A 26,179-nucleotide genomic window follows, 5' to 3' on the forward strand; every position below is an offset into this window, starting at 1 on the left:
CAAATGAGCTTAATCTACAGACTGTGACCCCTTTAGTTCCAGCAGAGACGCATTATTTGTTCCTGCTCTGGGAGTCTTCTGTCAACCCAGGACCTGCGGTGCAGGAAGGAAGAATTGATCTCTGCCAAGCTGTTCAGCGAGTGGGCGGGGACATTTCAGAGCCTCCCAGTTCTGCACTGAGAAACTCTGTCCCCCAGCCTCTGTGCAAAGGAGTTAGGGAGATGCTCTGGAGTGGGACTGGCCTGAACCTGGCACCCTGGCGCCTGAACTCTCAGGCTCATGTTTTTATCTGCCAGCTCTTGGCCTTGGGAGGGCAGGTGCAGTTGTAAACTTGGAGTCTCAAGACACCTCTGTCCCTGGTTCAGACAGAAGGTGTTGAATCCCAAGGATCCGGGGGTTGCCTGAATCTGTGACTCAGCCTGTTGTAGTCTGTTTAAGGCTGGGCCCGCCCCCACTCCTCTAGGCCACCTGCCAAGGCACGGAGGTTGCAGCTGGGCCTGCGAGGGATTGGCTAGCTCAGCCCAGTCCAATTCTCCACACAGCTTCCGGTAGGTCAGAAGCCAGGGACAAAGACGTTCCCGAAAAGACAGGAGGTCTTGGAGGACTCGCTGCTCCTGAGAGAAGGTGCCAGGCTGGGAGGCGGCAAAGGGGGTTCTCGCTCTGAACAGGGAGAACTCCGCCCAGGGCTGGGAGGGGTGCAAATGTCTGTTGGCCTTGGAGACTTCTGCTTTCCTGGTAATTGCACCCAGGGCCTATGCTTCAGGCTGAGCCGTTCTAGAATGCAAACAGTTACTGTCTTCTGTCCCTTCCTCTCCCGTTGTTCCTCTACTTTCTCATTATGTGGTCCTTTCACTTCTTCCGGCTCTGTCCCTAAGTCACCCGGTCTATATGGCTATAACCCTATCCAGTAAACCTGGACGTCCCCATCCCTCTCGAGGGGCCTCAGAACCTCACCCTCTGCCCATCTGCCCTGCAGGATGCTACAGCTGAGCCTGTCCTGGCTGGGACTGGGGCCCGTGGCTGCCTCCCCATGGCATCTTCTGTTGCTGAGCGGAGCCTCCTGGATTCTGGCCCGAATTCTGGCCTGGATCTATATCTTCTATGACAACTGCTGCCGCCTTCGTTGCTTCCCTCAGCCCCCTAAACCGAACTGGTTTTGGGGTCATTTGGCCATGGTGAGTGTGGCAGTAGGTGGTCTTGGAGTATCAAGGTAGATGTGTTCCGAAGGGGTGAGGAAAGTTGCTCATGGAATGTGGGTTAGTTAGGAAAGCAGAGTAGAGAAGTGAGGGAGGGTCTGGGGAGCTCGCCTCTCCTCAGCCCCAGCATCCACTCCAAGCTCTGAGGCCTTTCTCTTTCTCTCTCTTCCCGGCCCCAAGCCTGCTTTAGGTCACATTATGACCAGGATTCATGGTCTGAGGTCTCTTCCCCTTATTTATGCAAATCTGGCCTACACAGGAGCTCCCAGGGAGGGCAGCACAGAGCATAGACACCCCTGGTCCATTCGCTTTCAGCTGGCGGATTTGAGGTCTCACTGCAGCATGCAAAAGTCTGGCCCCTGCCTGGCCCATCCTTGTTGTCCTTGGGCCAGTGTGTGTACCTCCCTGGACTGCCATTTGCCCTTCAGTGATGAGCTATGGCTCCCCTGTGTCCCCCTACAGGGACACTGAGGGGCAGAAGAGAGATGTGAGTAGTACATCTTCAATTCCTCGAACCCTGTTCTTTCATATCTTACCCTCCCCTCTCAAGATATATATCAATGTATCCATTGTCCAACTTTAGCATTTTGTTTTTGTTTGTGGTACTGGGATGAAGCAAGCTCTCTGCCACTGAGCTGCACCAAAGCCTGACTGTTCTTTTTCATTAGGCACCACGCTGGCCTCGCCCATAATAGCTACACTTCCTAGGAAGGGCTCCTTCCTCAGCATCTCCCCTCATTCCCAGCGCTCCTTGCTCCATGTTGCACTGGCTCCCATTGCAGAGTCACACTTTACATTTCTGTGTCATCTGTAAGGGCACCACCTCCAACGCTGTTGATTCAAGTGCTGCTTTCTCTCCACGAAGTCCTTTCTCCTTCCAAAATCCTTCTTCACCCTTGTCATGCCTGATCAGGTAGAGTCCTGTAGGAGAACAAAACCAGAAATATGTGTGTACACACACACACACACACACACACACACACACACACACACACACAAATAGGATTTATTAGAGTGGTTTGCAATCGACAAAGCCTGGGTAGATCAACGGTGGCCATCTGCACACTGAGGAGAACAGAGCAGTTGCACATCTATGAAACTGGATGCCTCAACAGTCCCAGTCTGGTGCTCAAAGGTCTGGAAGTCTCATAGAAAATTTCTGGTCTTCAGTCCACAGTGGAAGGCCAAAGAAGTAGAAGTTAATGTTATTAAAGATGGATGCGCTCATGTGCAAGAGACAAAAGGCAGCAGGCAAGCAACACCCTTTTCCTCAAACATTTTTAATATTTATTTTTATTTTATATGCATTGGCGTTTTTGCCTGCATGGACGTCTGTGTGAAGGTGTCCGTTTCCCTAGAACTAGAGTTACAGACAGTTGTGAGCCTCCATGTGGGTGCTGGGAATTGAACCCCAGTCCTCTGGAAGGGCGGTCAGTGCTCTTAACTACTGAGCCATCTCTCCAGCCCCTCCTCAAGCATTTTTGCATCAGAAAGTGCCACCTACTCAAGATCTTCTCCCATATATATGAAACATCCTCACAGACTCACCTTGAGGTTTGCCTCTCAGCTCCAGAGCTTGTCATATTTACCATCAAAATTAACTATCACCAGCCGACTCCTTGTCAGCTTGACCACAACCACATTTTCTCCTGTCATGGTTAATTTATCTAAATCAATACAATAATAAAACCATAATTCCACCTGACCTAACTAATCCTACACATAGCCAATAATATGCTAATTCTTTGCCCTCCCTCAAGTAGATGGAAAAGGCTCTTGAGGAATACTTAGCCTTTTAGAAGTCCTTAAGGCAAAAATGATGGTACAGGTTTACAACACTTAATTACTGATATTTCTTTTTTTGGTTTTTTTTTGTTTGTTTGTTTACTTTTTTTTTCAGACAGCGTTCTCTTTGAGGTGCCCTGGCTGTCCTGGGCACTTGCTCTGTAGACCAGGCTGTCTTCAAACTCACAGAGATCTGCCTGCCTCTGCCTCCCGAGTGCTGGGATTAAAGGCGTGCGCCACCACCGCCGGGCTGATTTTTCAATTAATGTTGTGTTACATGGTAAGGGAATAAGAGAGGAAAAATACAAATGTCTGCTTAATGTATGTACATATATGCACAAACATGTTCTTTAACAATTTTATTTTTTTTTAAAGATTTTTCTTTATTTATAATGCATAGTGTTCTGTCTGCATGTATCCCTGCAGGCCAGAAGAGGGTGCCAGATCTCATTACAGATGGTTGTGAACCACGATGTGGTTGCTGGGAATTGAACTCAGGACCTCAGGAAGAGCAGCCATTGCTCTTAACCTCTGGGCCATCTCTCCAACCCAACAATCTTATTATTTTTAACTGTGTGTGTGAGTGTGTGTTCCCACATGAGTGCAAGTGCCCTCAGGAGCCAGAGGTATCAGATCTCCTCCCATAGCTGGAGTTACAGGTGACTGTGAGCCACCCGGTGCAGGTGCTGGAACTAAACTCTGGGCCTCAGGAAGAATTTATTCTTAACTGCTGAGTCATCTCTCTGGCCCCTGCACAAATCTATTTTTGTTTTTGGTTTTTTTGTTGTTGTTGTTGTTGTTTTTGAGACAAGGTTTCTCTGTGTAGCCCTGGCTGTCCTGGAACTCACTCTGTAGACTAGGCTGGTCTTGAACTCACAGAGATCCGCCTGCCTCTGTCTCCCGAGTGCTGGGATTAAAGGCATGTGCCACCACTGCCTGACTGCAAATCTATTCTTAACAAAATAGGAAAGACATGCTCATAACAACTGCAATCCTTGTTTGTTTGTGTTTTCAACTTGTCGCACAGTGTTAGCTATTTTTAAAAAGATTTATTTTTATATTATATGTTGGAGGGAATATGCATGCATGCATGCAGGTGCCTGCAGAGTCTAGCAGAGGGCATCAGTTCTCCTAGAGCTAGAATTACAGAGGGGCATGAGGAGCATAACATATGTGTCTTGTTAGGAGGAGAAAGACAAGATAAATATTGTGCCCCATTTCTTGAGCATATCTAACTTAAATTCCCAGCAGGACTCATGGTCTGAAGTCTCCTGCCCATTAGATTTTCCTTTATAGGTATTTAGAAATCTTTATCTTGGATAAACTCAGCCATCTATAGTTTTTCATATCTTCTTAACTGGAGAATGTGGTAAAACTGGATACTCCCCCTCCCTGCCCCACCTCCAGCATGCCTCTGTCTGTACGAAACCTCCCTCCATCTGCTTGCTGTGCCCACTCCTTGTGCACAGTCGTCTTCACTGGTTGCCTCCTGTTCCCTCCCGCTTCTCATCATAATCACTCGTGTGATTTCCAGGTCCCTGAACCACAGCCCCACATCATCTCTCTCCCCACAGCTCTCCACCGCAATGACTTCTCCGTCCTTGGAGGAGTCTCTTTTCTTGGTTCCATGACAACACCCACACTGCTCTCCCCTGAGCTCTCTGTGGTCCCCCGCGTCTACTGCTGACTCCCTGACATTTTTGTATCGATTTCACTGAAGCCCTAACCTCTCCTCCTTCTTCTCACTTTCCCAAGGCTACCTCTTTGCCTGTGCGGGGGTCCAGCGCCTAAGTTGGCCATCAATTCCCTCTTGAAAGGGGGGGTCTAAGTTCAGGTCCTCTCTGAGCTAGGGATCAGGATTGGAGCTGCCTCTGAGTTTTTTACTGCAGTACAGCGAGGCACCTGGCAGCAGGAGGGTGTGCTGGGGTTGGAGTAAATTAGCTGAGAGAGCACTCTAAGTGGGAACAAGTGATAAGGTGTTGAATGGCGTGGGGAGGAGAGATGAATGAGTATTGGAGTTGGGAAGAATTCAATGGGAAGAATTCAATTGGAACAAAACAAGAGATGTGCATATACACAGGGGAGAAGTAGAGAAAGAACAGACAAGTAGTAGAGCAATACATATGTAATTTTAAAAAATTAGATTACTAAGTATAATGTTTTAAATAACGTTTTCATATATACTTCATTTTGGTTGATTATCCCCACTTCCCCACTATACCCTTTCACCCCTTCCACTTTGTTCTGTTGTCTCCCCCATCCCCTCCATTAAAGCCTCTTATTCAGTCTCATAGGCCTCTTTCTGGTCGTCGGACCTTTGCTCCCACCTAAGCACACGTATTTAATAGTTAGGGGCTAGGATCCACAGAGAACATACTGTATTTGCCTGAGCCTGGGCTACTTTACCTAATACAGCGTTTCTCAGTTCCATCCATTTCCTGGCAGTTTATAGCTGAATAAAATTTGGTTGTGTATATCCCACATTTTCATTAGCCAGTCATCTGTTGGTGAAGATCTAAGCTGATTCCATTTCCTTGTTATTGTGAAAAAAGATCAGAGATAAACGTGGATGAGTGAGCATGGCTGGAGCGATGGCTCAGAGGTTAAGAGCATTGACTGCTCTTCCAGAGGACCTGAGTTCAATTTCCAGCAACCACATGGCGGTTCACAACCATCTATAATGAGATCTGGTGCCCTCTTCTGGTGTGCAGATATACATGCAGACAGAACACTACACAATAAATAAAGATTTATTTAAACATGCATGAGCAAGTATCTCTGTAATAGAATATAGAGTTTTTTGGGTATATGCCCAGGAATGATACAGCTTTGCCCTATGGCACTTCTATTTTTAGTTTCTTTGAGAACCCCCCGCATTGATTTACACAGTGCATATGTTAGTATATAATTGTGCCAGTGGATAAGGGTTCATGTTCTCCTACACTCCCACCGTTATTCATTATCACAAGTTTTCTTTTTTCTTTATTTTATGTGTGTGGTGTTTTGTCTGTGCACCACACATGTGCAGTGCCTCCAGAGGTCAGAACAGGGCATTGGATCCCCTGGGACTGGAGTTGCAGGCATTTGTGGGCTGCCATGTGGGTGCTGGGACTTGAACCCGGTGCTTTGGGAGGGCAGCCAGTGCTCTAAACCACTGAGCCAGCTCTCCAGCCCCAGTCACTTGTTTCCTTGGTGGTAGCTATTCTGACCAGATTGAGGCAGAATCTCAAAGTAGATTTAATGAATTTTTTCCTTGGGGAATAGAAAAATTTAAAAAATACTTTAGAATATTTACTGGCAATTTGCATTTCTTATTTTGAGTAATGTCCAGTTTGTTGGCCCATTTATTAAATGAGAGTGTGTGGGATGTTTGATTTTTCTCAATTTATATATTCTAAATATTAATTCCTTGTCTCATATTTTCTCAAGTTCTGTGCACCGTCTGTCTGTTATGCTGATAGTTTCTTTTGCTCTACAAATCTTTTTAATTTTGTGTAACCAAACTTCTCAGTTCTTGGGGATGTTTCTTGTATTTCTGGGGTTCCATTCAGAAATTTCTCACACCTACATTATCTAAAGTTCAGTTCTAGCTAATATTTTTTAGTCCTTTACTATTTACCTATCACATGCCCTTGTATCTTCTATGTTATTTGTCAAGTGTGTCCCATCTATACATCATTTGGGTATGTGTTCCTGATGATTCATCACACCACTGTTTAAGGTAAGAAACATAAAAGTGAAGAGAGAGTGAGATGTCAAAGAGAGGCATGTAGGTTGAAAGCTGAATATAGGAAGAGACACAGGATGAACCTGGGGTGGCTCAGCAAGAACCATAGATTAATGCTGCAGGTAGAAGGGGTGAGAGAGGTGGGGAGTGGTTGGCAGAGAGTGGGAGGACACCTTTCCAGGACTAGCCTCAGACCTCTCATTTCCTAGATGAAGAGCAACGAGGAAAGCATGCAGCTTGTAGCACGTTTGGGCAACATCTTCCGTGATATCCACCTCTTTTGGTTTGGACCTGTCTACCCAGTCCTGAGGCTCATCCACCCGAAGTTCATTGCTCCCCTGCTCCAGGCCTCAGGTATCCCTCCCAGGATCTCAAATGGCCTCTTCCCTGCTTCTTCTCCCAGTCCTTCTCACACCTACACAGTCCAAGCTGAGCAGGAGGTGAAGCCCTATGCATCAGATGCCATGACTCGGTCACCAATCTTCAGAATGACCATGGACAAGGTCCTGGGTCTCCTGGACTGCTGAGGTCTGTCTAGAGTGAATGAAGCCCAATCTTATCCAACAAAGGAATTCTGTTGTCTGGGAGTGTAGCTCAGAGGGAGAGCACTTACCTGCCATGTGCAATGCCTTAGGGAAAGGAATCTGTTGTTATTTGAGGTCAGGGAGGGAGGTCTTCAAGCACAACTGGATAAAGGTTGTAAACGACAGCTCTAAGAACTTTCATTTCTCAGTTCTGTTTTTGTGATGGTTTCACAGATGACTCCTAGAAGCTCAGCCTCCTCCAAAAAGTCCATGTAGTACTGGGAAGTGTTTTAAGGTTCCTCTCAATTGATTTTGATGAGAGAACTGGCTACTTCCTCTAATCACTGCAACTTGATCGCCGAGGCTCTGGGTGGCATGGCCACCTTTCCAAATACTGGGATGAGATTGGGGAAGGTGTGATAAGGTGCTTGATCCAAGAGAATAGAAATGTAGAGGCAGACACTCTGAGTCATCCGTCTGTTACTGGAATACCGAAGCTATTTCTGTCCATCAGTGCTAAGGACGATGGTGAGCAGACAGAAGTTACAGGTTGAAGTTGCGCTTTATTCAGATATCTGGTGACCTGAGAAGGCACCAGTTTAACATGCTTTATTAGCTACTGTTCTATTGCTGTGATAAAACACTATGACCAAGACAACGTATAGAAAGAAGGCTTTATTTTGGGCTTACGGTTCCAGAGGGATGAGTCTGTCACCACTATGGTGTGGAAGTACAGCAGCAGGCCAGCATGGTGACTGAAGCTGAAAGCTGAGAGCTCCCACATCACACCACTAACAGGAAGCAGAGGGAGAAAATTGGGGGTGGTGAGAGGCTTTTGACCCTCAAAGCCCACTCCCAGGAACTCACTTCCTCCAGCAAGGCCATCTAACCTAGCCTACCCCATATAGTGTCACCAGCTGGGAACCAAGTATTTAAATGCCTGAGATACCAAAGACATCTCATTTAAACCGCAACACTAAAACACTGCCTTACTAAAAAGCTGGGTGTGGTGCTCTGCACTTGAATTCCCCGTACCGAGGAGGTAGAGACAGGTCAATTCTGGAGCTCACTGGCTAGCTAGCCTTGTCAAATTGGTGAGCCCTAGGTCCCAGTGAGAGACTTTGTCTCAAAAACAAAAACAAACAAACAAAAAACCAAGGTAGATGCCTTCTGAAGAGTAACTCCTGAGGTTGACTTTTAGCCTCCATGTGCACGGGCACATGTATGCCATCCCCTTACCCCACACATACATCTCTCAAGCAAGCAGCAAAAGTCATTCAATATTTCCAGAGTTCAGGTTTGCCCCTTTGGCCCGGGGTTCAGGGCATTAAATGCTGTGTAGCTAGGCCATGACATTGCCATGGACGTTGAGTCTTGTTAGTGTCTGTGGTCTATCTTGCTTTCTTTTTACTGTTGCCTGGGCTGAGAGCAGTTACCTCAGAATAAGCAAACCATTAACTGTGTGTATGTACAGATCTATTTACAATGTGTAGATTTCTTTCCTCAATATGGAGTGAAAATATTTCCTTATAATATAAAATATAAAATCCCCTTAACCAACCCTTCAATCCATACCATCTTCCATCCTCCTGAAAGTACAGCCAGCATTTTGTTTTCATCCGCTTGATACGGTACAAATTCTTATCCTAATAGTGAAATGTTTCACTAAATCTTGCCCAGTAATTGAGCAAAATCAAAACTTAGCAAATGAATATCTTAAGAGACCTCATCGATTTATATTGTTTGATGTTGGGTCGTAGGTGCCGCACTCAGTAGAGAGAGAAGCTTACAGAGATGCTAAGCCTTCATTTTCTGAAGGAGCAGAGAGGTTCAACCTTCTTGGAAAAGACTGACACCCAGCCAGCTCACTCCAGTTCCTTATTCAAACATATACAAGGTTAACAGGGGCTGGGAAAGGTTCCCACTACCAGTCATCTTGCTCTTGCTGCCCATGAGAGCAACCAACCCACACAAATCTCAGTCCCTTTTAATTATGACTAGCCATAATCAAAAGTAAAAACTCCAGGTTTGCCAGGAGTGTCTTAGGACCAAGGTCAGTGCAGCTGCAAGTTCTCACATAGCACCAAGTGCAGACTCTCCAGAGACAACATTTCCTCAAGGTTCAAACAGTCTCAAAACAATTTCTCAGCCTCCATTGATTAACCCAAACATAGCAAAGGCTTTGCTGAAACATTTCTCTCAAAGCCAGACACAAAGGCTTTACTATACATTTCTCTCAAAGCCAGACACAAAGGCTTTACTATACATTTCACTTAAAGCCAGATATTAAGGCTTTACTTACATATCGCTACAGATTTAACCAGAGAGCCAGACTTTAGTTTTACATTCATGTACCGAATCTTGACCTCAGGAATTTTACTAACCTTCAATCGCCATATGCTACTATCATTAAAGAAGATTCTTTTCTACAACCCCTCTGTGATTTGCTTGGATCTTCTGTGATGTGTTTAATACCCCTGGTTTTATCTTTGTCATTTTGGGAAAATACAGTCATCTTATCTTAGGGAAAGATCTTATTTTACTGTGCCAAAAATCCATTCTTAAAAAAAATACTTTTTAGGCCGGGCGGTGGTGGCGCATGCCTTTAATCCCAGCACTCGGGAGGCAGAGCCAGGCGGATCTCTGTGAGTTCGAGGGCAGCCTGGGCTACCAAGTGAGTTCCAGGAGAGGCACAAAGCTACACAGAGAAACCCTGTCTCGAAAAAAAAAAAAAAAAAACTTTTTAAATTTTCTTACCGCCGGGCGGTGGTGGCTCACGCCTTTAATCCCAGCACTCGGGAGGCAGAGCCAGGCGGATCTCTGTGAGTTCGAGGCCAGCCTGGTCTACAGAGCGAGATCCAGGAAAGGCGCAAAGCTACACAGAGAAACCCTGTCTCAAAAAACCAAAAAAAAAAAAAAAAAAAAAAATTTTCTTACCAAAAAATATGCATTTCTGTTTTCTCTTACATTTCTCTCTCTCCTACTAAACTGTTTTGTTGTTGTTGTTTTGGGTTTTTTGGCTTTATTTCTTTTCTTAATATTATGAGACCCAGAAACACAACAAACAAATGTACCCACTTCTTAAGAAAGTATTCAATCCAAGTTACATTTATGACATAACGTAGCAGATATGATTACTCTCCCACATATATCGAGCTATAAAGTCCCTGTCTGTGCAAGACTTCATTGCTGCTTAGATTTTTTTTTAAGTCTGTTTTATACATTTTTCCTTTGTCTCACTCATGTCTGAGAGTTCCAGAATCTTACATTCCAGCAGAGGCTGGCAAGCTAACAAAGCCTCCGATGATCTTGGATGGGGAACTATATTGTATAAGCAAGAAGTCTTAAGGGAGGGGGCCAAAAATCTTTATGCCAGCCCTGTAATTACAGTATGAGATACAAAAGGCATCTGTTACCCTGAAAACTGTAGGGGAGAGCAAATATCTGGCTTTTTACTGAAGAAATAAAAGGCAGTGGGTATTCAGGAGTGCAGACTGGGCAGGAGACTGGTTATTGGGTCTACCCACAACAGATTGGACTCAGAGAGTTTGTGTATTCATTCTAAAATATAACATATAAAACAGAGGCTGTAAATCTGCTACTCACTCATAATCAGGATCTCTAAGGCCAGATTAAATTTTGTTATAATAGATACAGAATACAAAATGATAGATACAAAATGGCACATAAAAACAATTACATTATGATTGGTGAGGTAGCTTGGTGACCAAAAGCACTTGTTGCACAATCCTAATGACCTAGTTTGATCCCTGACACCCACTAAGAGTAAAATGACAGAACTGACTCTACAGATTTGTACTCTGACCTCCACATGACTGCCATGCATACACACACCCACGCATCACACATCCCACACACATATTCACAATAACAATAAAGGAAATAGATTCTGAAAACAATTCTATTAGTTCAGAGTGCACTCTTAAATGGAAACAAGGTAGAAAATGTATATCTCTTGAACAGAACTTCCTGAAATGAAAGCAAAATACTGAGACTATTTGAAAGAAATAATGACTATGTATTATATAGTTATATGATAATAATTATAATGAGAATAATCTCATTGTATGTTTTTAAGGTAATATCTTTCCATAGATTTCTGATCATTGGCTAAACAACTATAATTGTAAGATATTATGAATAATTATAGAAACATCTAATGACCACCACCCCCACAATGTAATACATACAGTGGCCAATACTTTTACAATAATTTATCATTTCCTTTTTCCTATAAGATAATAAACTTAATCAGGCCAATTGTCTGGATGTTCCTCCCTAAGTGGTTGTCACCAGGAATGGAGTCTGACACCCATTAAAGCAGGCAAAATTGTGAAGTAGATCAAACAACAGAACAGAACAGAACCTTTAAACCAGATGCCTCATGCGCCGTAATCTGAGAGAAGGAAAAAACTGCACTAGAGCCCACTTTTAACCCAGAAGACAAGCAAGATGTCACCCAGGCACAAACTGGAAGTACCGCAATTCAATTCACCAAGTGAAGGTGACAAGGAGTGGCAGGAGCTGGGACAGGGCAAGTCAAGTGAGCCTAGGAGCCCTAGCCCAGGCAGTCATTGAGACTCCTTGGTAAGTCAGTGACTAACTGGAGAGTCAAAAAGCCATCCAGCCAGAGGTACCACACTAGGTAACCAGAACACCGAGGTTCTTACTGCCTATCAACATGAATGCCAATGATTAGAAATTATAACTTAATCTTTAAATTGTTCTTTATTGGGAAAGCCTCAATCCGAGAAGGCAGAAAGTTCTAACATTCTAAAAACCACAACAAAAACTGCCTTATGTCTCATCCTCAACCAGCACGTTATATAGCGGGGGTGGGGAGATGATGGAGGATCAAAAGACTCATTCCAGAGCTCAGCCTTTCCCCTCTGGCCACATGGTCAGCCTTATCCCTGAGGTTCACAGTGTCGATGCTGCTCCTCCTATCACATCCTACATGTCTCCACTTCCAAGAAGTGCCAAGTGCTTAGGGCCAAGGACTCCCCTATCCTCAAAGACACCCATAGGAGGCTACCCCCAGGTACCCACCACTTAGAGCTGCCACTGCCCCCTCCAGCCGCAGGGTCAATGCGACACAGCTGGACTCATCTGGGCTATGGTGGTGCTTCCCCTGTAATGTTCTGTGCACCATTTCCCTCCCAGATCACCCTCCAGCATGGAGTCCCTTCCATCTAAACTGTTTGGGATAATGAGCCACTGAATCATGGGGAGTCCTTCGTATGCCATTGGCTTCCCTCAGCCTCAGACTCCTCCCTCAAGAATTGTCCATCTTGGGGTTGGAGAGATGTCTCAGCAGTTAAGAGCACGGACTGCTCTTCCAGAGGACCGGTTTCAATTCCCAGCACCCATATGGCAGCTCACAACTGTCTGTAACTCCAGTTCCAGGGCTTTTGACACCCTCACACAGACATAGATGCAGGCAAAACACCAATGCACCTAAAATAAAAATAAATAAAAATTTAAAAAAGAAAAAAGAATTGTCCATCTTGCCAGAATGCTATTGAATGTGGTAGGAGACAGAAATGCCTAGGATATATCTAAGTCACATTTGGGACATTAATAGGACTTTATTCAAATTTTGTCTGAGATGTATCTGAAGGGGACAATTTGATCAAGCCAGACTATTTTGTGCCATGTCAAGGAAGACCGTGTATGTTGTGTCCATGACAAGTCATGACACATGTCATATGTCCAAGGATGTGTCAGTGAGATCAGAGAGTTGCAATAGACACTGTGTCCTAGGTTTGTGGGAAGGCCTGGAGAGTGTTGTGCTGTGTTCAGATGTGGAAGGTGGGCTAGACAAAGTAGGAGCCGCATGAAGGCATGATGGGGCATGTGTGCCATGTTAACCTGAACTTTGCTCTACCTGTTGCTACAGTACTTGGTCTGGTCCCCTCCTGTGTACCCCCTTATCCCTGCTTTCCTTGCCTTTGTCCCCTTCTTGTCATGCTGAGCTGGAAGGGGAAATGCACAGCCCTGGCTGAGTCCCCACCCCTCCCCCAGTCCACTGCCTACCTTTTCCATGGCCCCTGATTGTCCCTGCCCCTCCCCCAGTCCACTGCCTACCTTTTCCATGGCCCCTGATTGTCCCTGCCCCTCCTCCAGTCCACTGCCTACCTTTTCCATGGCCCCTGATTGTCCCTGCCCCTCCCCCAGTCCACTGCCTACCTTTTCCATGGCCCCTGATTGTCCCCGCCCCTCCCCCAGTCCACTGCCTACCTTTTCCATGGCCCCTGATTGTCCCCACCCCTCCTCCAGTCCACTGCCTACCTTTTCCATGGCCCCTGATTGTCCCCACCCCTCCCCCAGTCCACTGCCTACCTTTTCCATGGCCCCTGATTGTCCCCACCCCTCCTCCAGTCCACTGCCTACCTTTTCCATGGCCCCTGATTGTCCCTGCCCCTCCCCCAGTTCACTGCCTACCTTTTCCATGGCCCCTGATTGTCCTCTTCTGTGCCAGCTGCTGTTGCACCCAAAGACATGACTCTCTATGGCTTCCTGAAGCCCTGGCTTGGTGAGTATATGAAGGTGAGGGTCAGGGGACTCCCTTGAGGGCTGGGGGAGGGGGGCACTACCCTTGTCTATTGTCATGGCTGCCCTACCAGGGGACGGGCTCCTGCTGAGTGCTGGTGACAAGTGGAGCCACCACCGACGCCTGTTGACACCCGCCTTTCACTTTGACATCCTGAAGCCCTATGTGAAGATTTTTAACAAGAGTGTGAATACCATGCATGTGAGTGTCTTGAACACAGGGTCCCACTGGAGCCTTGTAGAAAGCGATGTGGTGATGAAGTAGATCAAACAACAGAACAGAACAGAACCTTTAAACCAGATGCCTCGTGTGCCATAATCTAAGAGAAGGAAAAAACTGCACTAGAGCCCACTTTTAACCCAGAAGACAAGCAAGATGTCACCCAGGCACAAACTGGAAGTACCGCAATTCAGTTCACTAAGTGAAGGCTCTGCTAGATGCCTTTGGAACACAGATTTCCCTCTCCAAACCTTAGCTTTCTTTTTCTTTCTTTTTTTCTTTTTTGTTTTTTTGAGACAGGGTTTCTCTGTGTAGCTTTGGCTGTCTTGGAACTCACTCTGTAGACCAGGCTGGCCGGGGGGTATTCAGAGATCCGCCTGCCTCTGCCTCCCGAGTGCTGGGATTAAAGGCAGGTGCCACCACCACCCAGTTAAAAAAGATTTCTTTTGAAAAAAAGAAAAGAATAACAACTTCACTGGCCTTATTGGGCCAGCTAGATCCATCTTTATATTCCTTAAGAAAGTCTGGGTTTTCCAGCGTGGAGAGACTGGGTTCTGAAAGAGAGAAAAAGCAGAAAGGCTTAGTATTTCTCCAAGTTTAGCTTCAGAGATAGCACATCATTTTTATAACATTCCTCAGATCAGAACAAATAAATCCCTAGTTCAGCTCAGATTCAAGACATGGAGAAACAGGCCTACCCCGCAATGGAGAGAGCTACAAGGGTTTGTTGCAAAGGCTGAGGGTGGAGGAATTATGAAAAACTGAAGCTGTTTCTGAAGCGTCCTACCGCTGTGCTAGCAAGGATGGTAACGTCAGACATTTACTGATCACCTACTTCAAAAATACAGAAATATTATGACAGCGCCATGATCTAACTCACCTGATCTAATTTCCACACTGCTCTAAGGTAGAGGTGACTATGACTACTACATTATGGATGGTGAACTGAGGGCCAGAGAGGTCAGGGAGCATGTCAAAGTTCACCAGCAGTAAGAGAGTATAAGCAGCGAAGCTGATATTTAAGTATGGTTTATGGGGCAAAAAAATCAGGTCAACTTAATTATTACTAAAGGTTTAAGAGGTGGGACTTTGTGCTGAGGAAAGGCACACAGAAGGTGGACTTGAACTCAGGGCTCCTGTCTCCCGGACTTGCTTGTTTTTCTCATATAGTAATACCTCTGTTCTCACCCAAGTCTGACTTACCCTGGGGTGGAGTGCCTGGGGCAGAGGACCAGAAGAATGGCTCATAGCAGGGTAGGGGACTCTATTCCAGTGTTCGGAGTTGTGTGGTGCCTCAAGAAGGCAAGATTCAGAGGAAGGGGGTTAAAAAAAAAAAGGAAGAAGAAGACACGATTCAGTGCCATCTCAGTCCACTTCTCTGGCCAGGCCAAGTGGCAGCGCCTGACCACCAAGGGCAGCGCTCGTCTGGACATGTTCGAGCACATCAGCCTCATGACATTGGACAGTCTGCAGAAATGTATCTTCAGCTTCGACAGCAACTGTCAGGAGTGAGTCACTGTCTTTGCCTGGGAACCTGAGCATGGACCAAGGGAGGAGGCTGGAGAGGGAGGGACTGGCCAGAGGGAGAAAAGGTGGTCTATAAGTGACATTTAAGGACAGTGTAAAGACAAAGAGTGGTCCTTTCAGAGAGATGGGGTTGTTTAGATAAGGCAGGAAGTTGTAGATGAGGACTGTATTAACAGGCAGTTTGAAACAAGACATCTGGAAATTAGGTTGTGATACACAACCGGGGCAAACAGCTTAGAGGAGAGTAGATTGGTTTGAGCTCCTGGTGTCAGAGGTTCAGTTCTTCCTGGTCAGGAAGGGAGGGGCAGAGCACCCCCATCACAGTGGTGAAGAATAAAGAAGGAAGGGTGGTTATACTTGCAATCAACCTTTGTCCTCCTTCCCCTGTTGAGTCCATGAGGCCCCAGCAACGGGATGTGGCTGTCCACATGCTGAGCAGGCTTTTACCCAGGCAGGCAGTCTTCTCGGAAATACCCTATATACACGCGCAGAAGTATGCTTCACTAACTCCTCAGGGTGCCTTACGCCAATCAAGATGACAATCAAGACGAACTGTTACTGATCCCAGTGAGAAGAAAGGAAGTGGGCACCAAGTCCCACCCCTAGCTGGGAAGCTGTTTCCATTGGTACCTTCTGGGAAAGGAAAAAAATCAATCTTCTTCAATGGAGTGATACTGGGTATATCTACCACACTCCAAGACAGACCTCATGCTCAGGAGTAGCTGATCAGCACAAATCAGACACCTTTTGTTGTTGTTGTTGTTGTTGTTGTGTGTGTGTGTGTCTGGCCTTTTGTTTCATTGTGTTTTTTTTTTTTTTTTAAGAGAGAGGAAAAAAACATAAAGTTGGATGGGTGGGAAGATTCAAGAAGGAATTGGCAGAGGGGAAAGAATATGATCAAAGTTAAAAAAATTTTTTAAAAAAGTATTTAAAAAAAGATTTAAGTGTCACCAGGTGGTGGTCACCAATTCCTTTAATCCCAGCACTGGGGGGTGGGGGGGGGGTGGAGACAGGCAGATCTCTAAGTTCCAGGATGGCCAGGTCTACACAGAGAAACCCTGTCTTAAAAAAGCAAACAAAAAAGATTAACTGTCACTGAGGATTAGACAGTGGAAAATTGCCTTCTTTTTTCTTCTCTTTTTGTTTTCTTTTAATTTTAATTAAAGTTTGAGGTCAGGCTGGATTACGTAGAGAAACTTTTATTTAAAGAATATGAAACTTTTCATTTTTAGAAAGGGTCTTACTACATGACCCAGGTTGTCATGGAGCTTACAATCCTCCTGCCTCTTTTTCCTAAGTATGGAGTTTGCAGCATGAACACCAGGTCCAGTTGGCAACTAGATGTTAATGATATCAAACAATCAGCCAGAAGGATGTGAACTTCATTGTGCATTTCTCAGGCAGCCATAGTTATTTATGATGAGAATTTAAGTCACAGCTGAATTTGGATACCAACTCTTTAGAGGACAAACAGTCAGGTAAATGCAAATGTAGGATCTGTGGAAAACAGGGCAGATCTGCTACAAATCAAGAAGGATTAGCAGAAGAAAGAGAGCTGAGAACAATGCCCATGTCCACCCTGGAATCCTGGGGACATGAGGGCTCATAAAGAGTAAGAGGCAGAGAGAAGTATGGTTGGAAGGCATCTTTTTTTGAGAGGGGTGGATCTTAGTCCTGGTCTGTGCATTAGGGTGGGGGTGGTTGTGGGGTTTCATGTGTCCTAAGAGTTTGCTTTCTCTCTGCCCCTGCCCTGCAGGTCTCCCAGCGAATACATTGCTGCCATTTTGGAGCTCAGCTCCCTCATAGTAAAACGGCACTACCAGCTCTTCCTGTATATGGACTTCCTGTACTACCTCACTCCTGATGGGCGGCGCTTCCGCAAGGCCTGTGACATGGTGCACAACTTCACAGATGCTGTCATCAGGGAGAGACGCCGCACCCTCAATAGCCAGGGTGTTGATGAATTCATGAAGACCAAGGCTAAGTCCAAGACTTTAGATTTCATCGATGTGCTCTTGTTGGCCAAGGTGGGCTTTTCTGGCATCTGATTTGCATGATCTTGATGTTCAGTGTTAGCTAGAAGTTGAACTTGATCTAGAAAGTACAAGGGTGGCATAAACAGTGGTTATAAGAAGGAGGAAAAGATTGGAGATAAGCTTTAGAGGTGACTGTTGAATGCTATGTAGAAGAGGCAAAGAACAGCAAAAAGCCAAGGAGAAAATTGTGTGGAAGGCTCTGGAGATAATACAGGGGAATCCTGTGTGCATGGTGGGTGTCAGGGCTTGTCTCAAGACAGACTCAGGAATGCTCAGAGACTGTACGAGTTGTGGTCTTGCTTTGTCTACAGGATGAACATGGAAAGGAGCTGCCAGATGAGGATATTCGGGCAGAGGCTGACACTTTCATGTTTGGAGGTGAGGGTCCCTGTGTAGAGCTACAGAAAGGGTAGGATCTGTTAGTCCAGGGTCATCTGTCAGGGGGATACTCAGGATCTCTCCATTCCTTCCTTCCATCCCTTCCTCATCCTTCCCGAAGACCTCACTGTTTAGACACTGTCCAGCCTGTGGTGTGGAAGCAACCCAGAGACACAAGTCTTCCCGTCTATCCTGCAGGCCATGACACCACGGCCAGTGGGCTCTCCTGGGTCCTGTACAACCTGGCGAGGCACCCAGAATACCAGGAGCGCTGCCGGCAGGAGGTGCAGGAGCTGCTGAGGGACCGAGAGCTTGAGGAGATTGAATGGTGAGTACAGGTTCTTATGATCTGTTCTATAGCCCATCTCTTCGACACTGCTCCCCAGATGGGGAAGAGAAGCTCTTTTTGTTGATTCTTCCATTATTGCTTGGTGTGCATAGAAGCTGAGCCCAGAGGGAGATACCCAGCCTGGCTGGCAAAAGAAAGGCTGTATGCTTAGTGACAGAGATCTCACTAACTTGCTAGTCAAAATTAGCAAAGGTTTATCAGTCATCTGTATGCTGTGCAGACTGGGAAACCGTGCCCTACAGGGTTGCCTGGAGAATCAGTGGCAGTATGAAGAGAGCAGATACCACCAACACAGGTTCAAAACTGCCCTCCCTCCTTCGCTTTTCTGCTTAAACTTGCGTTTCCTCCCTGGGGCCTTAGCTCCCCTTTATTTTTGCTCTTCTGTTTAAATTCACACATTGCAGTCAATGCTGGGGATACACAAAGATCTCGATGGATAATAGGTATCTAGTTCTTCATTCATGAAATGAGTCCACAGTGCCTACCATGTCATAACTCCATCCTGGGCAACATAGGGAAACACTACCTCAAAATTACAAGTTTTTTTTTGAGGAAGGATATCTTTATGCAGCCTAGTGGGGTGATTTGAATAGGAATGGACCCCCATGAACTCATGAGTTTGAATACTTGGTCCATGGGGAGTGGCACTATTAAGAGGTGTGGCCTTGTTGGAGTAGATGTGGCTTTGTTGGAGGAAGTGTGTCACTAAGGGGTGGGCTTTGAGGTCTCAGAAGCTCAAACCAGTTCACTTCTCCAGCACCCCGTCTGCCTGCACACCACCATGCTTCCTGTCACGATGATAATGGACTGAACCTCTGAAACTATAAGCCAGTCACAATGAAATGTTTTCCTTTATAAGAGTTGCCATGGTCATGGTGTCTCTTCACAGCAACCCTAACTGAAACACTAGAGTGGCCTCAAATCAATCCTCATGCTGGTATTCTTGAGTGCTGGTATTATAAAACCATGTCACCATGCCCATTCCTAGATACATTTTTAAGTTGGTCAGTTTGTGGTGGGATATTTGCTATGCTGCCCAGGCTAGTACCAAACTGATGGACTCAAGCAATCATCCTGCTTCAATCTACAGAATGGCCGATCTTAATAGCTGAACAAAGACGAGTCAGAAAAAAAAAATGGAAGCCAGTCTGCTTGATGGCACAGTGAATGAGGCAGTCACAAGTTCTTCAGGTCAAGGAGACATCTCTGCTATACCAGGAAGGAAACATGCATGAAGATAGTTTGTCATGCTTAGGGGTCAGGGAGAGTAATGTGCCTGGATGCTTGCAAATGCACCTTTCAGGACCACGTAGGCTTCTCATGAGACTGGAACTGGGAATACAACATTTTGAAACTGTTAAGAATTTGAGCTTTGGCAGGCGATGGTGGCACACACCTTTAATCCCCCAGCACTCAGGAGGCAGAGGCAGGCGGATCTCTGTGAGTTCCAGGACAGCCAGGACTACACCCAGAGAAACTCTGTTTCAATAAATAAATAAATAGCTCGAACTTTAACCAAAGGTGTGTCCACTGAAGACCTTTGGAAGGCAATGTAAGATCAAAGGTAAACGTGAGTGGGAAAGCCAGCTGTGGTGATTCAGTCTATAATATCAGCACCAGGATGCTGCAGATTATAGTGAGCTCTATGCAGCCTAGGCTGTAAAGTAAGACCTTGTCCCAAAATGAACAAAAGAAAGGTGTGTGGTGTGCTGTCTTTAGACCCTGGGTAGATGTGGCAAGGCGTTTGTGGGCCGTGTGCTTCACTGTTGGCCAGAAGCTCTCTGGGGAGCGTGGCTGAGGCTTCAGCTTTCCCTTCCCCATGCTTGATTTCCTCTTTTGTCTCCTGGGAGGTCTCTAGAGCCTTCAGTCATATGCCCTTCCAGGCCTTTCCTCAGCAGTACCTTCTGTACACATGTGCATATAGTGATTTATTCTTTTCACTCAGTGTCGGGTCCAGCTGCTCCTTCTTTTGGGTTCTGTGTGGCATTCCACATTTGTTCACCTCAGAACTCCACTGGGGACATTTATGGAAATATTTTCAATGAGAAAACATATTGCTGAATTGCCTTTTAGCATCTCTATGCTGATTTACTGTCCAGTGTGTAATGGGACTAGTGGTTCCTATTTCTACCTTTAGACTAACTGGATAGTATTTTGTTAAATGGATGTATCATGATTTATCAAAACATTCCTATCTTAATGGACATTTTCCTAGCTTCCAATCTTTTTCTCCTTTTTAAGTATCATATTTATTTATTTATTTACTGTGTGTTTGTGTGTTGAGCCATCTTGCTGGCCCTCCAGCTTTTTCCTCTAACAAACACAATCTAGGGAGTACCTGTGTACTTCAACCCTTGGTACTGTGTGTGAGTACCTGTGCAGGACAAATTCTGAGACTACAGTTGCTGAAGTAAGACCTTTTGAATATATGCTGGTAAACTGTATATTTAAAAATGCCTTTTGGATTGGAGAAGTGGCTCAGCAGTTAAGAGCACTTGCTATTCTTGCAGAGGACCAAATTTTGGTTCCTATTTTCCCACATTGGGTGACTCACAACTGCCTGTAACTTCAACTCCAGGGAATCTGATACCTTCTCTGGCCTCTGCATAAATATATTTTTAAAGCATCACTCATGAGTTCTATAACTCAGTGGCTCTTGGAAAATCAACTTCCACATACAGACCTGGAGAGTGCTCAGTTCTTAGTGTCTTCTTCAGTATCAGTATATGTTGTGGAACTTGAAAGTGTTTGCCGATCTGACAAGTTATAGCACACTCTGCTACATGAATGAACACCACTGTATGTATTGATCGTGTTGAACATGACGTTCATCTTTTGATCAGCCTTGCATGTATCTTTTTCTTTTACATGTCAAATTACTTTGTATTCCTACCTTTGGAATTTCTATGTTTTTTCCTTACTGATTTATAAGAACTCTTTTTAAAATGTTTTTAATTTTTGTTTTGAGACAGGGTCTCACTATGCTTTGGCTGTCCTAGAACTCACTTTTAGACCAGGCTGACCTCTAACTCAGACAGATCTGCCTGCCACTGTGTGAGATTAAAGGCACATACCAATACATCTAGCAATTATTTAACTTTTAATTTTTATATATTTTCATGTGTGTGTATGTGTGTGGCTGCATGAGTGTCTCCCATGTGTGTCGGGGTGTGTCACAGATGACAGAAAAAGGCATCAGATACCTCGGAACTTGAGTTATAGGCAGCTGTGAGCTGCTTACCATGGATTCTAGGAAACAAATCGTTAACTGTTGAGCCATCTTTCCAGCTCCAGAACTTGAGAAACTGTGTGTATGACATGTGTAGGGCAGTGAGCATGTGTATATGGGTGTTTCTATGTGTGTGGACAAATGTGTGTGCATGTGTATGTGCATGTGTGTGGAGGCCAGATGTTGACAGCAGATGTCTTGGTTTTTTCCACTTCCTTTACTGAGTCTGTCTCTCACTGAACAGAGCTTGCTGGTGGGTGCTGTAAGTCTAACGGCTTGTCTAGTCAGCTATGACCTGGTGGAGATCTGAACTCTGTCTTCATACTTGTACGGCAAACATTTTATCTATGGAGCCATTTTCCCAGCCCTAAGAACTCACTACATATTAAAAGTCTCATCTTGTATTGGTGAAATTATTAAGGCCACTCCATGTAGTTAAAAGGGAGGTTTATTTTGTGGGGTGACTTACAAGTGAAGGGATAGGTTACAGGGTCGGGACAAGGTGTAGCGCAGTCCGGCGGTGTTCTCTGGAGACCTCTGCTTGGTCTACCTCCAGCGTCCAGGGTCCAGGAACCAAGAGAGCTGGTGCATCCGGATCGGGTCTTGAGGGTCCTCTCTTGGCCCCGCCTTGTAAGCGTGATAGTTACCGAAGCCTCAATGGGGGTTGGAACTTCCAGAACAAGGCTGGAATGGCTACCCACTACAATCTTGGTTCTTCTTTTTCAGGAATGGAAAAGTCATTTTGGTTTTAATTAACCATCTGTGATCCTAAGAACATTTAATTTACTGCTCTTTCTTTTCAGTGCTAGGGATGGAACCCTGGGCCTTGGACACAGTAGGAAGTGGTGTCGCTTGACTTCATCCCCAGCCCCAGCTTGTTGTTACCCACCATACAGACTGTCCTTAGTGTTGGGTCCCTGGGCTACCGTCTGTTCATACTATAGGTAGCCTCTGTACATGTCTACATCCCCAGCATTAGTGCATGGGTCCCCTCTATCGCCTCACACCTCACCCAGTCTCCATACCTTGTTAATTCTTGCCTGGAGTAAATGTGACATAACATCCCTCCCATTGCCAAAAATCTTTCATTTCTCTGATAATTTATGAGCTGGTGTGTATTTCCCCTTCCCTCCTCCTTCCCTTCTTTCTTTCTTCCTTTCTTCCTTCCTTTCTTTCTATCTTTCTTGTTTGTTTGTTTGTTTGTTTGTTTGTTGAGACAGGGTTTCTCTGAGGAGCCCTGGCTGTCCTGGAACTCACTCTGTAGACCAGGCTGGCTTCAAGCTCACAGAGATCTGCCTGCCTCTGCCTCCCGAGTGCCTGCATTCCCTATTTTCTTTAGTCACCCCCCTCCTCCTCTTCTTGACAAGTTCTTATTCCACTGAACTATTAATCATATAGCCTACTTGACCTGGTCTTGACCTCCTTCTGCCTCAGCCACCATGCACGGAATTTTCTTTTGATTTTTTTTTTGGGGGGGCGCGTTGAGACCCTATATTTCTATGTAGCCACGGCTGTCCTGGTACTCATTATGTAGACCAAGATTGCCTGGAACTCATAGAGATCCACCTGCCTCTGCTTCCCAAATTCTGGGATTAAAAATGTGTGCCACTAAGCCAGTCTTCCTTTTGGTTTTTACAGAGTTGTCTATGTAGCCCAGGCTGGCCTTGAATTTACCATCTTCTTCCTTTTGTCTCCAGGAATTATAGACCCAACCTGGACATCTCTTTTTAAATATCTTATCTTGCCCCCATGTGAATTCTTGATTTATACCCTTTCTCCACTTTTCTCCTGGGTCATAGGTTCTTTATTTGTTGATTTTCGAGATTTCCTGTGTGTGTGCGTGTGTGTGTGTGTGTGTGTGTGTGTGTGTGTGTGTGTGTGTGTGTATCCTCTTTATTTCACCAGCTATTAACTTCTCATGTATTTATGAGCTTATCTGGAGTCTACTAATATTCCTTTCATCCCAGCACTTAGGAAGTAGAAGCAAGAGGATCAAGGTTAAAGGTCATCCTTAATTGTATAACTAGTTAAGACCAACATGAGAACTGAAAAACCAAAGCCAAGGGGCTACAGAGATGACTCAACAGTTCAGAGCACTTACTGTTATTCCAGAGAACTCTAGTTTAGATCCCAACACCAACATCAGGCAGCTCATAACCACCTATAATTCCACCTCCAGGAAATCTTACACCCTCTTTTGGCCTCCACAGACATATGTGCCACACATACAGACACATGCACACTCATAACTTTAAAATATTAATATTTTTTTAAACAAACAATAGTTTTGGCACACAACTATGGATCAGTCTCACTGAGTGGCAGAGGGACTGGGTAGGGCATTCTTTTTACGCCCTGGATAATTGTGTAGTGGTTCCTTAGGGATGACCTGGCCCAGCTGCCCTTCCTGACCATGTGTATCAAGGAGAGTCTGCGGCTGCATCCCCCGGTCACAATGATCTCCCGCTGCTGCACCCAGGATGTTGTGCTCCCAGATGGCCGGGTCATCCCGAAAGGTGCCTCAATATCAGTAGGAGGAGGGACCTGGGTAGGATGGGGGTCCCCAGAAACAACATGGACCTTGTCCTGATTGTCTCCTTACTCAACAGGGAATGTCTGTGTCATCAGCATCTTCGGAGTTCACCACAACCCTTCAGTCTGGCCAGACCCTGAGGTGGGAACCTGTCCTTTCCCCAACTCTGTCTGGGACCTGAGGAAGAGGCACAGGCCTACCTGGGAAACCAGAACTATCCTTCTCCTTTCTCTATGTTTGTCTTTACTGCGGCCGCTCAATGTCGGAAGAGACACAACGGGTTACCATATAGTCTTGCCTGGCTTGCAGGTCTACAACCCCTTCAGATTTGACCCAGAAAACCCACAGAAGAGGTCTCCGCTGGCTTTTATTCCCTTCTCAGCGGGGCCCAGGTGAGGCTGGTGGTCTTGGGGTAAAGGGGAGGAGTATGGGTCGGACGGTGGGGACAGGGGACAACTGGGTGGGTCAGGATTCTGGGTCTCTTTCCCGACCTGTGTTTGGGTTATGTGCAAAGGTCTGCAGCATCAAGGGAAGGTCTCAGTAATACAGACGGCCAGGCAAGCCCTCATGCCCCTCAGACTGACCAGGTGCAGCGGGCATCCGGTCAGGATGGGTCCGAGTGTGCCTGGCTGGGTCTTGGTGCAGTCCCCACCCTGTCCTCCCGTAGGAACTGCATAGGACAGACTTTCGCCATGAACGAGATGAAGGTGGCGCTGGCGCTCACCCTGCTGCGCTTCCGCCTCTTGCGGGACCACAAGGAGCCACGTAGGCAGCCGGAGCTGATCCTGCGCGCAGAGGGCGGACTGTGGCTGCGGGTGGAGCCGCTGAGCACGGGTGCACAGTGACCCCCCTACACCTGGCCTGGGACCACCCCCACCCACCTGCCTACCTTTTTGGATTTCTGAATAAGTGAGCTGTCTCCTGTGCCTGAGGGGCAGTGAGCACCAGCCCAGAATTTGACCCCAAGAGTCTCACTGCCTCCTGGGTGACCACAGGGCCTCCATGCTGATGAGTGTTCTGGAGTTCAAGCCTAGACTTTATCCTGTGAGATCCACCATAGGTGTTTTGAGTAGCAGAGGGGAGCAGGCTTTCCACTAGAATTGAGTCTTTGTGATCATTGAGGCAAACCCTGAAATTCACTTCATTTCCACCTTTATTCTCTTGTGGTCAGACTTAGAACGATCCTCCTGTTTCTGCCCTCCGGGTGCTGCGCTTACAGGAGCAGACCACTTCACTAGACCTGGCCGGTTACATAAGAAGGGATAGTTGTAGAATCCGAAGTTCCTCAAGCGTGGGGAATCTTGTAACCCTGGAGGATGGTGTTAAATAACTTTTAGGGCTTGTGATGGCTAAAGCAGCTAAAATTTACATGAAATTATACTGACAGGCTCCCCAGCTTTCCCTCGCCTTTTCGGCAACAGTGCAGTTGTCCATTGAGTGCTCCTGCAGGAGGCTCTCACAAACTTACCCTATGGAATCACTTCCCGGCTTTGACTTTTCTTTTCCCATCACAAGATCGTTAAAACTGAGTTTCAAGGGCTGGAGAGATGGCTCAGTGGTTAAGAGCACTGGCTACTCTTCCAGAGGTCCTGAGATAAATTCTCAGCAACCACATGGTGGCTCACAACCATCTATAATGAGATCTGGTGCCCTCTTCTGGCCTGCAGGCATACATGGAGACACAACACTGTATACATAATAAATAAAATAAATTTTTGAGGGGAAAAAAAAATCAAGTCTTGGCTTTTGCACCAGGCTAACTGACATGCTTGGTTTAAAACAAAACAAAACAAAACTGACTTTGAATTGGTCATAGTGGCACATGCCTCCCAGAGGCTGAAGCAGAGGGATGTTAGAGACTAATGGTTGAAGTCAGCCTGAGCTACACAGTGCAATACAGTCTTAAAGGGGGACAGAGGTCTGTTGATAGAATGGAAGCCCTAGGTTCCATTCCCAGCATCCCACAACATGGTGTTACAAGCCTAAAATTTAGCACTTGGGAGGTGGAGGCAGGAAGATCAGAAATTCAAGGTCATCCTTGGCTACACAACAAGTTCCAAGCCAGTCTGGGATACAACGAGCCCTGCCTCAAAAAAACATTA

General features: G+C 45.9%; 1 protein-coding gene across 2 annotated transcripts; it reads left to right on the top strand.

Annotated features, from left to right (window-relative positions):
- Positions 1 to 554: 554 nt before the first annotated feature.
- LOC131900683 (cytochrome P450 4F6) lies at positions 555 to 26,179 on the top strand. 2 transcript variants are annotated; one of them, XM_059252000.1, is made up of 13 exons: positions 555 to 624; positions 977 to 1,175; positions 6,918 to 7,062; positions 13,735 to 13,788; positions 13,880 to 14,007; positions 15,412 to 15,533; positions 17,309 to 17,579; positions 17,900 to 17,966; positions 18,165 to 18,294; positions 23,927 to 24,060; positions 24,154 to 24,218; positions 24,387 to 24,469; positions 24,745 to 26,179. In XM_059252000.1, the coding sequence occupies exons 2-13, from the start codon at positions 978 to 980 to the stop codon at positions 24,920 to 24,922; spliced, it is 1,575 nt and encodes a 524-aa protein (XP_059107983.1). In that variant the 5' UTR covers positions 555 to 624; position 977; the 3' UTR covers positions 24,923 to 26,179. The 2 variants fall into 2 exon arrangements, with proteins under 2 accessions (XP_059107983.1, XP_059107984.1); XM_059252001.1 differs by lacking the exons at positions 555 to 624; positions 977 to 1,175; positions 6,918 to 7,062; positions 13,735 to 13,788; positions 24,387 to 24,469 and having other exon boundaries at positions 13,819 to 14,007.

Source organism: Peromyscus eremicus, unplaced genomic scaffold (genome assembly GCF_949786415.1).
Source record: "Peromyscus eremicus unplaced genomic scaffold, PerEre_H2_v1 PerEre#2#chr22_unloc_1, whole genome shotgun sequence".
NCBI classification, from domain to species: domain Eukaryota; kingdom Metazoa; phylum Chordata; class Mammalia; order Rodentia; family Cricetidae; genus Peromyscus; species Peromyscus eremicus.